This window comes from Hyalella azteca, unplaced genomic scaffold (assembly GCF_000764305.2).
Source record: "Hyalella azteca isolate HAZT.00-mixed unplaced genomic scaffold, Hazt_2.0.2 contig10828, whole genome shotgun sequence".
NCBI lineage: Eukaryota > Metazoa > Arthropoda > Malacostraca > Amphipoda > Hyalellidae > Hyalella > Hyalella azteca.
In genome coordinates, this window is record NW_025940848.1 from 84,651 (window position 1) to 106,066 (window position 21,416).

Consider the following 21,416-nt stretch of genomic DNA (forward strand, 5'->3'; position numbering starts at 1 on the left):
CGGTCAATGTTACCCCGTCACGGCTGCCATTAGGTGGTCACATTTTGCCCATTGGGGGGCGGCGCCCCCCATTTGCAAACTATGACACTTTCCTAAAATTTGTCTTTTGCATATGTAACTAGAAGAGTTCTACTACAATGCACCACAACCTGGAGTTATTTGGAGTTATTTTACCAAAAAATAAAATTGATTTTACCACCCGGTCAAAGAAACCCCAAGAGCTGGGGTAACAAAGACCATCACTTTTTTTGAAATTACATCAAAACTATGAGGGGCAGGAGCCAGCAATTTATGGTGAGTAAAGCTAGAGTATAGACCTGTATTTTGCATGTTTCAATTTAAGTTTAACTTATCTGGTAAAAAAAATGGCATTGTTTTGAAAAAAAAAGTGGTCAAAGTTACCCCATTTTACAGTATATATATATGTATGACGTGCGGGGCTGCGGGCAGAGGTGGCCAGTAGCGCGCTACATGTAGCGGTAGCGGCGCTACATTTAAGCAATTGTAGCAGTAGCGGTAGTGCCCGCTACATATTTAAGTAGCAATAAGCAATGTGAGGTTTTGCCGCTACAGCGGCAACAGCGCTACTGCTACATTTATAGATAGAGCCTTTAGATTTTACATAATAGTATTAATTATTATTTAAAAACCAGCATGATACATAGGTACCTACATAAAACTGTACAAAAGATTTCAATGTAATATTGTCAACCTCAGCCTGTTACTAGTGTCAACAATCAACATGTTAGTTGTTATATACTTGTTAAGTTGTTACCAGTTACCACTTACAGGTATTTTTTCATGCTTCAGTTTGCTCACAATTTTTACACAGTTATTTTATGTTTCACCTTCCCTACATGGATGTCTACTTTAATCTACCAATCTCAAAAATAATCCACATATATATACAAATAAAAGACTGATATTTTATATGTATATGTGGATAATTTTTGAGATTGGTAGATTAAAGTAGACATCCATGCAGGGAAGGTAAAACATAAAAATAACTGTAACCTTTATTTACTGTATCTAATCCATATTCCATACTAGTTTGGATAGGTTAATTGCAATAAAGTTGCATTGATATGTTTTGAAAATGTTTTATTATCATTAAATGTTTATGAGTAAATCCCGATAGCAGAACAATAAATATTTAGAGATTTCCAATAATTTTGGCCATTGTAGCGGCGCTACATTTTACTGTAGGTTTCTAGCGGTAGCGGTAGCACTCGCTACAATCTAGCGGGTGTAGACTGTAGCGGTAGCGCCTGCTACATTTAGAGCATGTAGCAGTAGCGCATAGTGGCAAAGGAGAGAGTTTTTTAGACTCTCTCAAGTCCATTTTTTGAGTCCTATATGTAGACCAGTAAAGTATCCTGGATACCTGCATTATCATACATAAGAAATTGGTTTAAATCGTGAGTAAATGAAGAAATTAAAAATGAACTGATTCTAAAAAATCCGTGGTTTGTCACTACATTTCAAAGTAGTACCGGTAGCGCTGCCCAGCTCTGTGTGCGAGCGCTGATGTTATAGACGAGCAGGCGCTGATGCTGCGTATCATTGATACGTACGTCAAGCAGTGAATATATTTAACATTTTCCATGTGTAGCAATGGACTAAAAAGGAGAAAATAAATTATGGCTTGCCCCAAAAAACGTGGGTCGGGCTGTAAGTTCACCATCAAATTTTCAAAATTCGCGTGTTGAAGTGTTGTGTGCTTTTCACTTTAAGCATAAATCTGCCCAACACACGTTTTTGGGGCGAGCCATAATTTATTTTCTACTTTTGGTCCACAAGAAAAACATGGTTTTCAAAGAAGTTATTAAGTATTTTATTATAAGAGACCCCCTCGCGCAAGTATGACACCATCGACAGCGGGTCGCTCCAGAGCTGTAGGGTCAAGGTTATGTGGTGGTGTTATCTGAGGTCCTGCCAGAGTGGACATTCCAGGAGAATGTGACTATTTATTATGTGAGTGATTGTGTGGGGAGCTCTCTGGCAGGATGGGCAGGTGTCTGTGTCTGCTTGGCCTATTCTGTTTGCGTATGTTTGTAGTGAATGGTGGTGGCCACAGCGCAGCCTGGCTAGGTGTACCGTGTACTCTCTCGAGTCTAGAGAGCTGTGTTTCTGTGCTGCTTATGTCAGGTGGTGGGCTGCCGTGGGCATCCAAGGACTTTGTTGTTGCCGGCCAGCTCCAGTGTTTGTTCTTGTGTCATAATTGTGTGTAAGTGTTTTTTGTGCTTTCACCTGTCACTTCGTCTCTTTGAGATGCTAACGCTGCTTCCTTTGAGCCAGCTTCAGCGGGCTGGATAATTGAGACCTTCTGCACCATGTGGGTGATGATTAACTTTATATTTTGAATAAGTGAGACCTTCCGCCTTGCTGGCGATGTTATATTTTGACCTTTGGTGCGAAATAGCTTGATAGCTGAAGTGCTAGCAAACCATCATACTACTACTACTGTCCAATGCCTTTGATAGAGTCTGGCAAAGACTGGCATACTGGCCTAGGCCTATTATACAAGTTGAGCCAGTGTGAGGTGCATGGTGCTTTGTTGAGATGGTTGAGAGAATACCTTACATAGCTAACATTGTTTAAAATAAACATGTGCACAATTCAAATATTTTCTATCCATTCACTGCATTTAATTATTTTATATATATAGGTAGTCTTATAATTCTAATTGTTTCGTTTCTAGTTTTACATTCACATATTTAAAGAGTGAAATTAAATATTTTAATTAGAATACTCATATTAGGGTGGAAAATCTATCTAATTGCCTAAAAGGTCAATACAATCTCAACCTCTCAATGTACAGGGTGGGGCAGAACCGATTGAGCAGTTTTGAGGTAAAATAAAAGAGTAATAGAAGTACATAATGAAGAAAGTTTATTTTCCTAGAGGTTAGCATAACATACCATTTAGAGCCATGCCTCTGTATCAAAAACATTCAATTTATTGGAACCTAATACACACTAAAGGCAACAAGTTTATATAATATCAATTTGTCATTCATAGTACACTTCTACTAAAGCATGAATAACAATATGTCAAAATAAATGAAAGACTGCCACTCAATATATTTAAATCTATAAAAAAAAATAAAAAATTGTGATTTTTTATAAAAAAAAATCAAATGATTTAATCATATGATTTAATCATTGCCAACCCTGTGACTCCCAACTTTGAGATTGAGATCTCCAGAATAGTGACATGTTACAATGAAAGAAGAGGGAGACTGTGCAGGGTTCCCCCATTTAATAACCAAGCCACGGCCAGAGTACAGACTCTCTGTGAGGCATCACTGTCCGTGGTAGGACCAAGGCTCTTTAATGCCCTGCCAAAAGCACTGAGACGAGGGGAGTTCACCCTTGCAACATTCAAGAGATGACTGGACAATTGGTGGAGAAAGATCCTGGATTGTCCAGTAATAGGAAACTACCCTTGGCAAGTGACAAGCAACAGCATCTTGCATCAGCTGGCCCAAAGGAGGGCAAATTTACAGAACACTTCCAATGTTACATCTGGGACCCGAGGGTGGGGCAACCTGCCTAGCGATGAATCAGAGACGGAGGATGACGATAGTGCATCAGCGTGACCATGGATTAAGAAGTCCTAAACTCATCTAGTCCACCTCACAATTTTTTGGCACTTCTAATAAGAAGGCTCCTGAGGCTCATTTGCTACTCTCTGTTACCTCCAAGGCTCCAACTTGTCAACAACTTAATGAAAAATCAATTAGCACTACCTACATAGGTACCATCAAACAGAGTAATAAGGGATGGGCGGGGTTATGGAGCAATAAGGGACAGTTCTCTGACATTTTGTAGAAATGTTGTGGCAGCTAAACTAATCAAAATATTGCAAAACAAAAAATAGTGGCATAAAATTCAACATCTTTCCTATCTATGTAGCATAAAGCAAGTTAAGAAATCGTACATTTACTACCTCTACAAAATCCTTTAAAAAAAGTGTGAAAAGTAAGGTTTTGGAAAAGTACCTCTGCTAAGGTCTGTAGCAAAAAAAAATATTCTCTGTATTGAAAATTTAACTTACAGAAAAGTTGCACACAGCCCACAGGTGTTGGCTTAAAATGTGATTGATGGGATTAGCGTATCTCATTCCAGAAAGAAAAGGCTGCCATTTCCGCATGCCAGAGTCAGAAGAGACACAAAGACACAGAAAATGCCATTTGTTCTACATTCTACAAAGGAAGAGGTAGACTTCAGAGTAGTACTGTTAGTGAGTATTGGACATGTACACTCTGCATGCTTCAAATGTTTTAAAATTGAGTTTTATTCCAAGTGTCTCTTATTACCCCATTCCCAGGGTTAGTTCAGGAGGCTTTTATTTTGTGTCTTACACCTTACAAAGAGCATATGGAATTCTTTCAGAGATGCCATATGATACCTTTAAAATGGGCCCAAACTTGTTTATGAAATGTTTCATGGTAAGAAGTTATTAAAAAACACTCAAAACAATCCCTTATTACCCCATTTGATGGTAGTTTAGTTTGAAAAGATTGAGAAACAACCCTTTAATCATCCGGTTGGATGTATTATGTAGAAAGAAGATGATGTACAATAATAATGCAAAGTTTCAATTATTAATGATTTAAAAATGGGTAATGGCCATGTTTTTATAATGGATACAGTTACTATGTACCTATGTCCTGTAACTGCTGTTGATATTAGCATTAACTGGCCAGGAAGTTCTCTCTTTTCCACTGTCTGATCAGCCTCTGATGCCAGCTGTTTGCCTCAATTGCCTGTATAGTACCTACCTCACCTAATATTTTAATTGTTGCCTCAATGATTTTAATTTTTTATCTTGTTGTAAGCATATTTTGTTAAGTTTTGTTTTAATAAGTGTCTGCCAATCAATATACAATACTGACATAGCAGAGCTAGTGACCTTTTGTCACCTATATGGCTACATTGCGAAAACAAGGAACCTTGAATATTAATAACTTGCACTCTCTGTCTCTCTCTTCAGTCTCTTGAAGTAACTCTGACAGTTCTGGGTGGACAAAGGCTTTTAAATGAGTTATCAGCCAACTTACACCTACAATCAACCTGGGTTTGATAAAGACAGTCTTGACAATGTGTTACAATACATCAGAAATGCTCCAAAGTAAGTAACAAAATTGAAAATTTTAGGGTAGCCGGTCCCCTTAAAAAACCATCATCGGTTTTCTAATAATTTCACGTTTTCTTTAATTTTTTGAAAAATTCACACAAATAAAAAAAGTCTTAGATTTATTTTTTACATATGTGTACCAAGTTTCAAAGTTATCTGTCTGTAAATAACCGAAATAAAATTTCCAATTTCTTGTGGAAATTTTATTTCGGTTATTTACAGACAAATCACTTTGAAACTTGATACTCATATGTAAAAGATAAATCTAAGACTTTTTTGTTCATGTGAATTTTTCGAAAAAAGTGAAATCAAATGTGAAATTCTTAGAAAACCGCCAAAAACAGGGTACTGTAGAAATCTATCTCCTAGGATTTTCAAGCGACAACATCGAGATACATATCATTCGATGCGTAAGGACCATATCTATAGATTGGTCCTTGTTGTTTTTAAAAATTTTGATTTTTGTGGGTGGGGTGGGCATTTTTTGAAAAAAAAATTGATTTCTCCCTCCACCCTTTCGAATATTTTCAAAACTATAACAAAATTGAAAAAATTCTTCAACCAATCTCTAGATCTTTTATTTGCAAATCGAACTGTATATTTCTCATTGCTGTAGCTTAAAAACTCTAGGAGGAGATAGGTTTGCAGTGACAATAAGTGTGAACCCACACGACAGCAGCCGGGTAACTAAAGATCAGCGTCTTCAGGTCATCTATTTTTGTGCCCGGCCGGTAATTTTTGCCTATATTGAATGTGAAAGAACTCCCCCACCCCTAACCCTTTCGCGAACTGTCGTCAAGGCATAAATCAATGTACAGAGATGATTTTGGTACCGTTGGATAGGTCAGAATGTCAGCTTTAAGGTGAGACTAAAACCCAAAAAAGTGAAATTTATGATTTTTGTCCCAGAAAATTGGGCGGTAAAGGGTTAATAACTGATCTAATTTTTTATGTGAGAAAAATAATATGTGTATATATGTATACATATTACATGATATACATTATGTACATATTTACTTCTATGAAATTTCATTGAAAATATTTTTCAAATATATGGTAATTCGAATAATATTTTAATCTTTCTTTCCGCAGCTACTGTTTGTATAAGATCCAGCAATGTCTGCCAAACCCCTCCATGATCTGCACATACGACCCCATGGTCTGGCTCCCTCCAGAGCTGCTGGATTACTTGCTGCTTTTCCTCGATCCTGAATCTCAGCTCAACCTTTTAATTCTTAATAAAGCTTGGAATAGGTAAATTATGTTGAATTTTCATTCATAAATTGAATTTTTTTGCTGGTATAAAAACAATAATACAGTGTATGTTGCTTTCTCAACCTTTTGACAATGGTTTTGATGTCCACAGAAAGTACCTTAAAAATAGCTCTCAGCTTGCTCATGCATAGACTTGAAAAAAACAATTGCATACCCCAGTTTGAGTGATTTATACTTTCAGGTATTTGTTGCGGCATCCAGTATGGCAGTCAACTTGCCAAAATCTGGGTGTTTCAAAGAGGGTCTGCTACTCACTTGGCTGTCCTGAAAACTCAAAGCCCCATCTATCCTGGCTACAAGTTACTATAGCTGCCTTTTATGTTAGAAGTGCTCTGTGCAAGCCAGATTCATTTTTCCTTAAAAAATGCATTCCTGTTCTCCAAGTTACAAGACTGGGCAGTACAGGACCCCTGGACCTTACTGCCTCAGGAAGACTCATATGTGCCTGTAAGAGTGATTTATTTGTATTAGAACTTCATAAACTTAAGGTAGCTTGCTGATAAATCAAACGTTATTTCAATTTCAGCTAAACTGGTTTTGGCAATTGGCAGTACTACTTTTGTTCAGACATATCTACATTTTTTAGTTTAATTTAAAACGGAAATTAGTGCTTAATCAATGTAACTCCATGCATGTATTCTCTCTCCAGAACATTTTACAGAAATTTCACTGATATATTGGCAGTAACTCTTTATTTAAGTTCTATTTGTGGATCAATCATATCAATCAATCATATTATTTTGGTAGTTTATATTGTTCAACATAGGTATTAGTTTACCTGTGAGATTGTGGGCATGGGTTGTGAATCTGTTCCAAAGTTAAATTCTTTATCTCATATTTATCTCTATTGAATTTTCAATTAATAAGTTACCATATACCTACCCCATTATTTTCATTATTTTTACTGTTCCCAAATTATTCTTTCCACCTCACAGATCGTGACAAGCATTGGGTTGTGCTTGACAGATGTTGCAGAGAAGTACTTCTCCGCCACACAACGGGCTCAGAAATCATGTGCACTCGCTTCATTGATACAAGTAAAGCTGCAGAGCTCTGCCCTAACGGTGCAATAATTTATGGCAAAGTTGATGGACGCCTCACTGCTGCACTGCAATTCAAAGGATTTCATACCTTTGCTTACATTGATTTTTTCACGCACGCTGGTCCAGTGTTGTGTTGTGATGCCTCAGCGGAGCTGGACCTCATGGTGAGCGCAGGGGACGACCTCTGTATCAGGATGTGGCATCTCTCTACCGGTGTTATGCTTATGGCACTGTCAACACATGCCCGCACTTGTCAGATTCGGATGCTGCCCAAGCGTGAAGGCTGGTTCAATGTTATTGCTGTGGAAAATACTGCATGCCGTCAGTACAAGTGGACTTCTGAAAGCCCAAATTCTACTGCAGTGGCAGATAATCTTCAAAGACTAAATTCAGCAGTTGTAAACACACAACAAACACTCAATTCCAAAGACAAGTTTGGAAATTATTTGAACATTGATTGTAGTGTAGTGTATGATGACGACTCGATATCAGCTCAAGTGATCCACGATTCAAACTACACAATAGGTTGTATTTCACGTAGTTCTAATGAGAAGACCAATAGCATTGTGGTCTACGATGCTCATACGCTGCAACGCTTACACTGTGTTCCCACCATTCTGAAGCTGCTTCGCCTGGAGGCAGCAGGGCGCAGGTTTGCTCTGTTCACCACAACGTCTTGGAGCGAACTGGACGTCAAATGCAGGCCCTCATTTAAAGAGGAAGCTTTGGTGCTCTTTGACCTCACTGCTGAACAGCAGCTCAGTTTCTTCAGGCTACCCTGGAGAAATCCATCGTGAGTTGATTGTTATATATTCAACAAACAAAGATGAGTAGGTTCTTCGTGAGCTCAACCTTCATACAGGTGGCCTTCAAAAGCTCGTTGCATGAACATCAATGACTATTTGTATTTTTCAAATTCTTTTATCTTCGCATCTCAATGACGGACTACAATCACATTTCTATGCCTCATACTTTATTATAGAACGTGTTAACTGATTGTTGGAATTAACCAGAAGTACATTGATCGGCAGCAATCTTGATAATTTCTTTATAATCTGCAAAAAAAGGTTCTTGATATCCTAGAGCTCCACTAACCTTGCTCTTCAAGTTCCCACAGAAGCAGTTGTAGGTCATACGACACCGCGTGGCTGGATGAGCTTCCTGTGGACGCTGTGCTACCTATTAAGGCCTACTCAACTGCTGCTGCTTCAGCATCTGGTATTGCCTCACCATATAACTGCACTGTACCATCTACCAACAACGAACCACCTGTAAACACCACACCACCTGTCAACTCCGCGACTCCTACAAGCTCCTCGCCATGTCCAGACAACGTTCGCGGCTGGGTGGATCGTGTCTGTAAGTCCATGGGAGACAGCAATTTTGCTCATGATCCTGAGTTCGTCTCAGATATCCTAACTTACCGGCGCGTCATTAGAGGCGTACTAGACACTCCGACGCCGTGCATGACCAGTTCTTCCATGAACTATGAACGTCCCTTGCCGCCTGTGCTGTACATCTCCCACAGCGGCAATGAGGTAGTCGTTGTCACCTGGAACCTCCAGCAGATAAAAGCTAAGGGAGAACACAAGACTAAAACTGAGTGAACGATTGATGTATGTGTGGCCGTGATGTGTTGAGAAAGTTGCTTTATTATAACTTTATTGCCTTATATCGGTATGCTACTAAGAATCAATGATATTAATGGCTAAAAGAATAGTGTCATCCCTCCAGCACAGCGGGAATTTACCTCCAGTTTTGGATACACTGGCATTAAGCGAATATTGCATCCTAAGACACTCGTAAGGTCGATTGCATTTGCAGCATACAGCGGAGGAGTATTGCATTGTCGAGTGTGAATATTTTCTGGAGAGTGTGAGGAAATGTTGGAGAACTAGCATGGAAAATGATACGTATGGCTTTAGTTTACTCGGCTTTAAAATATTTTTAAATATATCTCTATCTCATTTAAACTAAGTGATAATTTATTTAATTTAAATTGATATTTTCATCATCAAATAAACTTAGTGTTTTGATCGCGTCAAGTTGATTAGTTTAAAGTGGGAAGGCAAAAGAACAAGACTTGCTTGGCGCCAACGTGCGTCATACGGCAGGATGAACTGGTGTGGACACCCCGTAGTTTGCCACAAAGTCATGGAGAACTATGAACGATGGTGAATGAAGTATATTGGGAAACATCTTTCCCAAACCCATTAGAACTGTATGAGCTTAAAGTTAGGTTCATGAATACTCAGCTCATTTGCTCTATACAGGTGTATACTTAATATACCTAGATCATAATATTTCTAACAATGTGCAATCGATGACCTAATACGTCATTCATAAATCTGAGAATGAAATTCTTGCGTTTCTTATATCGTAGTACACCATATTCATAGTACGACAACATAGATTGCTGATAAGCGGAAAGGCGAGTGTCTGCTGCTGCAGCAAATCTTAGCTAACGACAGCTGCATCGACCTGTCTGCTAGGCAGTCAGGAAGCAACTGGCATTGTGTGCAGTTAGCCTGGCAGGGGCGCTAGTCGTGCTACCTCAGGAGCGACTGCTTCATGCCACTCCCAAATGGCTATGCTGTTTTCAACAAACTAAGAAAGCTATTCTTTAGCCAGACTCAACTATCTCGGTGATCAGAGACCCGGAACAGAGCTCAGTTGCCTGTGGAATTGGTCGCTGACCTTCCTACAACTATAGAGTTATTGAGGATGTTTTGTTGCTTGGGCGTTGGTACTTACGGTAGGATTATGTTCTTAATCTTGGTTCTCCTTTTCACTGAACAAATTCAAGTTGTATTGATAGTTCCTATCCTTTCTTGTGTCTATTTATTTTTCGCTTGCTATTAATTTACCGCGCCGCGATAAGCCAGACGCCGCGATAAATGCTTAGTAAAGTAATAATAATAGTTATAAGCGACAGTGTCGTAAATGGTGATGGCATGGGAGCCGGTATATGATAATGGTTGCTAAAGTTAAAATGTTTGATATATCTTTTGATATTGTGCACGGCCTTAAATATTTAAATTTCACCAAATTTAAGGTAAAGTTGTTGAATTTCATACACGAAAATTTACCAACGACATCTTTAATTCCGTGTACTCAACCTTACACCAGTTTTGAAAGCGAGAAATCAGCAAAGAAAGTTGGACTTGAACTCTTGGCCGTCAGAGGGCGGGCGTGGACGTTGGCAACAATGACTGATGTGACGAGTGACGAGTAGCAGTGATGAAGAAGAAGGTGGTAGTTTGGAGCGAGCAGGGGGAGCGGGATTGGGGGAGCGAGCAGGAGGGGACCCTGTTAGTTTGGGCAGACTCGGGATTGGGGGAGCGAGCAGGAGGGGACCCTGTTAGTTTCGGCAGACTCGGGGTTGGGGAGCGAGCAGGAGGGAACCCTGTTAGTTTCGGCAGACTCGGGGGTTGGGGGAGCGAGCAGGAGGGGACCCTGTTAGTTTCGGCAGACTCAGGGTTGGTTGGGGGAGGAAATCTCCATGCCAAGGAAAGAAGCCATCTTGAGAAGTTGATGGAAACCTCTGGTAATGTCCGGTATGAGTAGGCCTAAGACTGCGTTCTGGACGGACTGTTGGCTACGATAGCTGTGCAAGAGAGTAGCAAACAGAAGCTGCATAATTTTGGATGGCGCCAGTAGTGGAACTGTCGTGTACGCGGCAGTGATGTTGGAAGCCTCAGCAACCCTTCATTATCACGTCGTTGAAGATCAGTGGAAATCAACTTGGACTTCTGATTATTTCAAAGCTTGAATACTACGTTAGTAATGACTGGAACAGGACTTATGATCATTTTCACGCTAAGAATATAGCGTCATTAAGGACTGAAAGATAATCAACAAGGACTTTTGAACCGTTTATTGCACCTCGTTTACAAATGTCCGCCCTACAGACGCGTTCTGTTCGTAGCATAATGCAAGCATGCGAGCTGTCGTTATGAACTTCTTGCGAGATCATAGCGATAGATCATCAGGCGCTGTGATAAATGATCAATAGCTGGGATAGATCATCAAGGGCTATGACGGTTACCAATTTGTTGGTTCTCAAAGTACGCCTTTTAACTAAATAAAAAACACTCTCAGTCAGTATTCCCAACCAACAAGATATGATCCCTCCTGTCCTCCATTACACCATTGAAATTTCCTACCCCGCGCCTCTCTAGGCCATGTGCTACGCTTTCAAATATAATATATATAAATTGCATAATAACTGTGATCGCGTCCTACGCTTTGGCGCAGAGATGACAAGTCCCGAAAAGAGAAGATAATTCTAGTTCCAGATACTGCAGCGTAAAAATCAACCAGTAGTTCGCATTATCGATTTAATAATGAGCTAATTTCCAATCAATTGGTAAGGTGAGTACACTGAAGTTAAGAAAACGACTTGCTCTACAATACTTCTTGTCCATATGCCTCACAAACATGGAAATTAACGGTGTTTCTTTGATGTGTTGCAAACAGTAGACGTTGTGGTATCTGTTTGGATAACTCGGAACTATCAAATTGTGTAGGGGAAAACCAGAATCATTTTATGCAAGAGAACGCACAAGGCGGCTAACATCATCAATAAGAACAAAGCGAGAGCATCTCGCCAAATGCAGGAAGGTAAAGCACTGGCGTCAGAGAGCAAAGAGGATGTGTTTCGTGTAGAGCTTTATACGTACAGACCCCTGAGTATTTAGTATATAGGTGACTATATATCCCACTAGACAAATGACGTTGAAACAACGTTCAATAAACGCTATTTCAAAGTCAGGTGTCTGATAACTAAGCTCCTCGTCAGCTACACCGCTACTGTACTACACATTGCTTAGGCTAACACATTTGGCACGACTTAACATCTCCTAAGTAACAAATACGTGATAATAAGTCGCCGCCGCTTAGCTTTACGCACGCAAGTTATCTGCCGAAATGATCTTGCATCAAACATAGCTTAGAAATACTCTTCAATATTCACGTTGCTCACCAGTGGGCAGCAAATACTAGCTACACATCAATTAAACCGCCCACAAAATTTGATTGATGAACGCATGAACAACCACCACGATCTTTGCACTGACTCATCAGAGAGCTTCGTTAAAGCAGCGAAAATCTCAATTTTTTACTATTATTATACAGTTGTTATTATAACACCAAGTTTAGTTATTGTAATTGCTCCTCACTAGTGGTGGCAACCAGGAGGGAGATGATAAGTGAGATTTAAAGGGCACTAAGGCCACTGTAACTTCCACGACCATCACCGACATAATGTGCATATGCTGAGAGTCCAATGAACGGAAAAGGTTAGTTTGTCCTGAACACTTCCGGAAGACTATAATTACTGAGAATGATTAAAATATCACGGAGTGCTCTAGGATGAATTAAAATGAGTCAATTAGTGCGCGTTGTGGCCGATGCTTACAAACACAGTGAACCAAAATAGCGGTCAAGCGTTCAGCACTTTGGATTTAGCCTCACAGCTTGGCAAAACAGGCAGTAACGTTTCATAATTTAAGTATAAACATACTATGCAGAACAAGTTTTTGGAATAATAACGTCTATCTTACTAAACATCATCAATAATCAGACAATTTTGTTTATAAATATGATGCTTCATTCCTACAAAACTAACCAATCCATTTTCTATGCAAACACATTCTTAAATCTCGTACACAGACTGGAGCCCCAGCTGGTGTCCTCCTAAATAGCGCGTTCAGTCACCCATACCATAAGCATCAGAACGACGCTGCATTTTCCAATTAATTCCGACACATGATTACATGTTGTAACAATCGTGAATCACGATTGTGATTCAAATGGTCACCAGAGGCTGCACTGCACAAAATATTCTGAGAGAAACGAACCCAATGAACCCTGCAGAATCGAATGACTTCGAACCACAGTTGTGCTCAGATACTTCACAAAAAAAAAACAGAAACCATAGGCTTAACCTCTATTTCTTACTCTTAAATATATCTTACTGATAAATTAATGACGCAAACGATCGTAAAGCTCTCAATAAATATGTGGATGTCCAGGACTTTAAGGGGTCATCCTCCTGGTTTTTATATCGAGATATGTGTCGCCCGGAACAATCTTATTAGTTATTAAGTTAGTTGAGTCACAAGGATTTTCTTCATATGATCTTCAAGTGCCTTCAAGGTTTGAGCACTTTTTCCGCTCACAGCAGCTACTTTTATTTGTGTTGGGCGTTAAAATCTTGCAACATTACACGATACGAAAATTGTCCGAGTCATGGATGATAGTTCTCATCACCGGATAAATATTGAAGATAATCTGAGTTTTGATTATCTTGAAGCTGTGGAAGCTAGCTAGGATCAAACAGACCTCGCCGAGAAGGATCTAACCAAATCCTTCAGGCAGCAACCGATTCAATCTCTCATATGTGATGAAAATATTCTACTCGTGATTAAGACATATCCCTGATCGAAGAACCTGGTAATGAGGACCTGTACGGTTGGGGGACATATTTATAAACGGATAATGCACATGTGTTTAGAAGGTCCCGAGTAATTTCAAATGCCATGATCTCACCTTATCTGGATTAAAGGCCGCTAAAAATAAAAAACGGCCGCTAAGCTTGCACATCAGTATCAGCTGCTAACATAAGTCAGCGTGCAAAGGAAGCACCGCAAACCAAACGAATATTCCAGTTAATGAAAGACTGCATTAATTTTTCCAAGCCTAAATTATCAACACCGAAAATTAATCTCAATTGATCACTAAAGAATAAAGAGAACGAAAAACAAGGAACTACAGACGAATAAGAGGAAAGCTGCCTGCTATCAACGAGCTTGTTAAATATATTGCACTTATGAGAGTCAGTAAGCAAATTAGCCAAATAATAAATAATGTTAGAAATAATTCTTACGAACAAATTGCACAGACTCTGTTATAAATATTACCGAGCAAAAACGCATTAATTTAAATAAATAAAACACCGGTAAAGTAAAAATCAGGTTCCCTCTCCTGAATTTCAGTGATCGCCAAACAGCAAGAACAAGTGAAAGATATAACAACTTTGTTCTACACGAGATAAATCAGGGGAAAACAATCTAACAATACTGAGATAAATAGCAGGAACAAGTGGAAGACATAACATTGTTCTACACGAGGAAGCGCCAGGGGAAAACAACCTAACAATACTGAGATAAATAGCAGGAACAAGTGGAAGACATAACATTGTTCTACACGAGGAAGCGCCAGGGGAAAACAACCTAACAAATTTAAATAGCAGAAAGGGTTAAAGAAATTTGAATTCGGAACATGGGAAGCTCACTGAATGTCAGAATGACTCTCAGTAGCCATCTCTCGAGGTAGATCCTACTTAATCAATACTGGCAAATACAAACAAGAATCATTATAAATTATATTGCCTCGATATCTCAAAAGTAAATCCCTAACTAACTTTGAAAGTATGTTAGCCCTTTTTCGAGGAAATAGAGGCGTTTTCACATCGCAAACAAGAAATATGTTTGAATTCAAACTTCATTATATTCAAGTAAAATAAGTTATTTTTCTCTTCTAAATTTAAAAAGTTTGAGAAGAGATGTACACAACCAATAATTAATTCAAGTCTTTGGCGCTACCTAAAGCAAAGGCTACTGGCCTCATGGTTGACGACAGCCACACAGTATAACCCCAACAGGGTTCGATCGCCTTATCCTGAACCCCTGCAGGAAAGTATTTAACAACTCTAGCAGGAGGGACAGGTCAACCCAAAGGTAGGGGCAAGCGAACAAATAATAAATCAGATAGAATGTTCACTTCCACTTCCTTGTTCGTTGCACAAAAATATACTCTAATGTCGGAAACGTGGGTCCACAAGAGGATGAGGTCATTGGGAACACTGCCGGCCTTTAGGAGTGAACAAACAAATGTGTTCTTGCAGTGCAAGGATTGCTGATCATGCAATCACTTTACGCGCAACAAACGCACTTTCGTGTCAGTCTGCAAGCGTGCATCATAAGGACCACGATTCAATTAAACTACAAACGCTATCATTCACAGTAGACAAAATAACGCATTGATGATAGCTGCACAGGCCACCCTCCACACCGACACCCCAACAAGAGGCGGTGCATCGGGCTGACCTCCACACCGACACTCCAGCAAGAGGCGCTGTGTTCAGTAATGCTCATTAGGGCTGCTGAAGTAGCTAGAGTGCTGGGACGCATCACTCGACTCTTGTGACACTCTCAGGTCACCGTCAGCAGTATCATCATCATCCTCATCATCTTCCTCAATAACGACTTTGTCCTCCTTCTTGAAGTTCTTTAGCTTGACGTGCGCGAAGGTCATCTCCTCCTCGGTGATGTGGTCGACGCTGCCGTTGAGGTAGTCGCGGAACTTGCGCAGCGCCGAGTAGAACGGCACCTTGTCGAGCGCGCGAGGGAGCTGTGCGCACCGCGCAGACGACGACGGCATCACCCACACGTACTGAAATACCAGGAACAAGGAACAATTCATTACCTAGCGCCAGCACCTAACTTGATCACACTAAATGAGCTTAGCTTGAGCGAGACGCCATCACCCACACCCAATGAAAGGCACTGCATCGCCATACATTCATTCATTTCTTGGTGCCACCTATCATAATCACAACAGTGATGTTGGATGTTCACACAACTTACAGTGTCGGTGTGTGGGAACAATTCTGGCTGCTACTCACAACAGTGATGTTGGATGTTCACACGACTTACTTACAGTGTAGGTGTGTGGGAATATTTCTGGCTGCCACTCACAACATTGATGTTGAATGTTCACAAGACTTACAGTGTCGGTGTGTGGGAACATTTCTGGCTGTTTGCCAAACTGGAAGTCCTTCTTGCCAGAGAATATTTCGTAGATGCCCTTGCCGTTGAAGACGGCGATGCGGGGGCGGTAGAAGCGCAGCTTTGACACCAGCATTTCGCCTCCTTATGAACAGAATTTCAGGTCAGTACAGGGCTGGATAATTGAATTATAGCTTAGAATTATAAAGCTGAACTTCAAGAGTAAATAATCGTGTTGAGAAATTATCCAAGAATATACAAGCTGGACTATATAGTGAAAGGTGTAGATATATAAAATATATTGTACAGGAAGGAGTATTCTGTGGGCACCTTGTTTGATCTCGAGTCTGGTAAGCTCGGCCGAGCCTCGCGTAGTGCGCGCCACGATGTTGGTGAAGCCGATGTTGTACTTGAGCAGCGAGCCATCGTCCTCTGCACCCAGCGGCTCAGGGATCAGCCCTGACAGGTACAGGCACTTCCCTGCACGCAAACATCATTATTGAGGGGAGGGGCAATGTTGTGTACATTGTTTATGGTGCCACGTATACAGGTACAGGCACTTCCCTGCACATAAACATCATAATTGAGGGGAGGGGGCAGTGTTTTGCACACTGTTTATGGTGACACTTTAGCGCACATTGTAGAGGGAAGGGAGTCTCTACCTGAAGCAAGCATAGGAGGAAGCTGGAACATCGATGGTTTGTTTTTTATAATTGAATAAAGCATGCAAATGTTTAGAGGAGCGGACAGTGAAATGTCAGTGACGTCACTGGCGCCATGGAGCAGCATGGCTACATGGCTGGTGGAGCTGTTCTTGGTGTGCAACACAAGAGTTGTGCAACACAATCAATGTGTGCAACATGAAGCAGAAAAACAACAATGACATACTACTAAACTTGAACTAAAAAGTAGAAATCTACATCTGCAAGTAGCTAACAAAAAATTATAATGCAGTCCAAACCTAAATAGTTGGGACCTTTTTCTAAGAAATGGAGCCCACTTCAATGTTATCAACACTAGTTAACTGTTTGAAGACCGGCAAACGTTCATTGTCTTGTGACTCACAGAAATGATTGCCAGGACCGGCGTAGTGGTGGCCCTTGAACGCAGCAAACAGGCCAGGGTTGATTCCAATCTGGGAGGAGAAGAATGGCTCTTGAAATGCTGGCATAAACCTAGTTAAAATGTCATATTCAAATAAGTTTTGCTTTAATAAGCCCAGTCATACGTAAGAACTCATACTGGGAGACAACTTGTCATGAAAAGGCTATATTCAATCATATTTTAATTGACATCTAAAACATTATTAATGATAATAAATACATGAAAACTTCTAAATGAAAAGTGAATCGACAAAATTTCTCTTTTTTTTTATTTACATTAGGCATTCAAAGTCAATGTAAAAAATTATTGTAGATGACTCAGGAGTTTGTTCCATTCAGAAGAATGATTCCTTCAGAAGCCCACAGCTCTTTCAACATGACCATTCAATAAATCTCCAAATCAAACAATACAACAAACAAACAACGATGATTGAATTGCAAGACACAGGTGAAGCTCAAGCATACATGAGATGATCAAAGACTGCCTTGAGACTCACAATTACTATGTCCAACCCATGCTTGAGATGATCAGGCAAGGTCTTCTTAGCAACCTCCTCCTCTTCCAGGCCACCAAATCTGTCCATTTTCTTGCGAGGCTTGACAGGAGGTTCAGGTGTGGGTGTTGGAGGGGAGAGCACAGCAGGGGCAATAGAGGCGCCAGTCTTGCGGCGCTTCTTAGCATCATGTTCAGCCCAAGCGGCAGCAACTGCTTCTAAGTTGCCACTGTAATATGCAAGCTTGTAAATGAGCAATCATATGAGGGAATGTAACACTAGATTTAAATTAACCTAATTGAACTTAGTGAATGTTAATAACTCCAGGTTTATTCAACTTTGAGCAAATCCAATAAGGATAACCTATAACAAAGGAAACCATTGAATTTTAATCAATTTAACACGTTAAGTGTGGGACGACCCACAGGTGGGTGGCAGGGTATTTTTTCCAGATAAATTCCGCGATTTAGTTTTTTTTTTTTCAATTATGTTTGTGGACAAAAATTTATAATGGCAGTACTGCCTCAGTAAAATATAAAATGTACAAAAAAATGAAAATTTAATTTTTGCACCTAAACCTACAAAGTTGTAGGTTTAGGTGCAAACCTACTACCTACGGGTATTTTGAATTATAGGCCTTTTTAGCAGCGGACTTGGCCGTTTTTAGGTCAGCTGCCAGCGCTGTAGGTTGTTGCCGCACTGAACGTGTTAAACAGGCAGCACATGAAAAATGAATCAATGTAAGAAAATTAAATCATTGTATTGAGAATAAACTAAAAAAATATGAATTAAAATTAAGTAGGAAACAAGATCTCGAAGCAGAACTGTCTTGATAGAGGATTCTCTGCCATCCAGAGATAGCAAAACTATTACTATGTAACTGACAAACTAGTAACTATTTCTACAACAATACTACATAAATCAATCATCTTGAGTATCAATACCTACCTAAGCTGCTCTCATTGCCAAGGAATATTTCACAATTTGGATTATGATTAATGCCTTTTGTGAATGTCAATAGTAACAGAAGTGAGTAGTACTTTTATAGCTGCACCAACCTTGATGTTACACAGAGCAATAAGAGTAAAGGATATAACACCAGCCTATATAATGAAGCAGCTCTACTCACTTGTCTTCTTCAATCTTGACGTGTTTTGGTTTCCTGCCTCTTCTCTTTGGTAGTATGATGGGTGAGAGCGAGTTTGGAGGAGGATGAGGAGGGGTTGGGGGAGCCAGGGAAGAGTGGGGTGTTGTTGGAGGAGTATGTGGGAGAGAGTAAGCAGGAGCATGTGGACTTTGGGGAGGTAAATGTGGAGGTGGGGAGTATGTGGGGTGAGGAAGAGGGAGTTGAAGTGGGATGCTGGGATAGTCTGAGAGAAAGTAAGGAGAATAGATTGGGTGTGGAGCAAAGTTTATTTGGTGAACTTCATGGGCTGGTTGGAGAGAATCATTATCTAAGGGCAGTGGTGGGGAGTCACAATAGTTGGGGTTGCAACTTGTAAAATTAGCATATTCACTCCTGATGTTCCTGCTGCTGCTCAACAAGGCTTCTGCTGAAAGCTCCTCATTGTCATACCAATCCTCACTTTCAGTCTTCAGTTTACTGCAAACAAAAATTTACAATCAATATTTGCCTTGCCAATTATTATTATTATTATTCTACAGAGAAGTGTATTACTGTCCACTTCTCTATAGAAGGCTTTTTATCAAAATAGCTTTACAGGTGTCAGCACACTTTATAGTTGTCAGCAAACGTTACAAGTGTCAGCACAAAAACAATAAGGCTGATGGCTAATATCACACAATATTCCTAAAAGAGACTGATAATTATGCATAGTAGAATCAAGATACTTTCTACCATTAATGACACAGGAGTTGCTATTTAGGCAGATACTTCACTTAATTAGCCTTTCTGCAGTAAAAAAAATAGGTATAATAATGGTCAAAAACAAACTGGATAATAGGATAAAAGCCAACAGTGGCTTTAGACAAAAGCAAGACAAATGACAAATTAATGCCCATATGGCTATGCATGGACAATTTCACCCATTCCTATGGCTTTTGCTTTCTTTCTTCTGTAAAAATAAGGAAAAACAGCATATTTTTTGAACAAAATTTTCAAAATTGGCAGGTGAATTGATCATTTTTAGACCAAAATTAGATTAGGTCTAAGCTAAAATTGCAGGGTTTGGTCAGAAAAAGAAGCTGTTTTAATCTAACAAAAAGTAGCAGTTTTATTTGTTAAATAAAAATTAAATTATAATATTTAATTATTTATTAAACTACTAAACTGTAATTTGAAATAGATGGTTTTTATTAATAGCTGGCAACATGAGTGCTATATATGGCAACTGAAGTGACATTAAAATTTGATGCCCATCTTTTTACATACAACAAATGAAAGAATAACTAAAGAATCAAGTAATTTGCCAGAATTTTTGAAAAATTGTGGACAAAAACAACTTTCCCATCAATTATTTATGAGTATTGCAGGCGCCAGACAAAAATATTTCATTTTCTTCATTGTCAACCACAATGAGAATGACACACATGCAATTTGATGCCAAGGCATTTTTGTCTCATTCAGGGCCCATGGGAGGCTTCAGCTCATTTTTTCAATTGTGCACTGGATTGACTGGAATGTTGGAAAACTAGCCTTATCAATGTATCATACAATACACAAATTTATTTTCATATTTAATGAAATCTTTTTTAAGTAAATTAGGTAAATAAAAATGAATAGCAACTACTGAACTAGTCTCATAAGTCACTCAAACACCCAACCCAATTTTGCATGCAATTTTCAAACTTCACCAGACACCATCACAGTGATCACACCAATGAACCTCTTGTTTTAAATGTTTTTAAATAGGCTATGTCAACCAATTATTGCAATTCTTACAGCTTACCTAAGCACATCAAGATGCATACTCCAATTGCTTTCAGACATTTGTGGCTGTTCGTCATTGAGAAGGGAAGGAGGATCGTTTTCAGCACAGGTAGAGTTGGCAGGATCGGTGAGTGGGGTGAAAGACGTGTGTGTTGTTGGGGTGAGGGGCTCCAGCAAATATGGAGGAGGGGAAGATGATGTATTGCTGTTACTTGACGTTAAGAGAGGTTGTAAAGTGGAAGAAGGATCGGGAGAAGATCGATCTGAACAGCTGAGTGGACTGCAAGATTCGGGATAACTTCTTCTTTCGAGCCGATCATCAGCTGCTTCAACACCAGTCATGGCGGCACTTTTATCAAAAAGTATTTCAAGCCAGAAATATATACCTAAATAACACTTCTCTTAAAGAAAAAATATTTTATGACGTAAAAATCCATTTTACTGCACCATTAGCTATCAATTTAATATATTAATAGGCCAACAGCTCGCTCACGACAACGTAATTGCGGCTCAGCTGCCGCTTAGACACTCAAAAACATCAATAATAGAACGCCCTGCTCCCCTCGCCCCCTGAATTTCGACGTCATGCAACAACAAACACCAGAACATGAAAAGACAAATTCTTCAATAATGAAAAACTCAATTTTCCATTTATTTAGATTTAATTTAATGTATAA

General features: G+C 39.6%; 2 protein-coding genes and 1 long non-coding RNA gene across 5 annotated transcripts; 1 reads left to right on the plus strand and 2 right to left on the minus strand.

The window, feature by feature from the left end:
* The first annotated feature begins 271 nt into the window (after positions 1-271).
* Positions 272-10,546, plus strand: LOC108677342. Of its 3 annotated transcripts, XM_047882596.1 has the most exons (6): positions 272-294; positions 4,999-5,136; positions 6,235-6,396; positions 6,599-6,864; positions 7,353-8,253; positions 8,569-10,546. In XM_047882596.1, exons 2-6 carry the CDS (start codon positions 5,045-5,047, stop codon positions 9,065-9,067), a joined length of 1,920 nt encoding a protein of 639 aa, XP_047738552.1. In that variant the 5' UTR covers positions 272-294; positions 4,999-5,044; the 3' UTR covers positions 9,068-10,546. The 3 variants fall into 3 exon arrangements, with proteins under 3 accessions (XP_047738552.1, XP_018021049.1, XP_018021048.1); XM_018165560.2 differs by lacking the exon at positions 272-294 and having other exon boundaries at positions 4,849-5,136; positions 8,578-10,546; XM_018165559.2 differs by lacking the exon at positions 272-294 and having other exon boundaries at positions 4,850-5,136.
* A 776-nt stretch (positions 10,547-11,322) lies between these two features.
* LOC125178556 lies at positions 11,323-15,008 on the minus strand. The gene is made up of 2 exons (XR_007156943.1): positions 14,696-15,008; positions 11,323-14,614 (listed from the first exon to the last, which is right to left on the minus strand). It is a non-coding gene; the product is annotated as an uncharacterized LOC125178556 (long non-coding RNA).
* A 382-nt stretch (positions 15,009-15,390) lies between these two features.
* Positions 15,391-21,288, minus strand: LOC108677341 (G/T mismatch-specific thymine DNA glycosylase). The gene is made up of 7 exons (XM_018165558.2): positions 20,759-21,288; positions 18,979-19,452; positions 17,853-18,078; positions 17,318-17,387; positions 16,583-16,732; positions 16,254-16,396; positions 15,391-15,917 (listed from the first exon to the last, which is right to left on the minus strand). The coding sequence occupies exons 1-7, from the start codon at positions 21,079-21,081 to the stop codon at positions 15,606-15,608; spliced, it is 1,698 nt and encodes a 565-aa protein (XP_018021047.1). The 5' UTR covers positions 21,082-21,288; the 3' UTR covers positions 15,391-15,605.
* Positions 21,289-21,416: the final 128 nt, after the last annotated feature.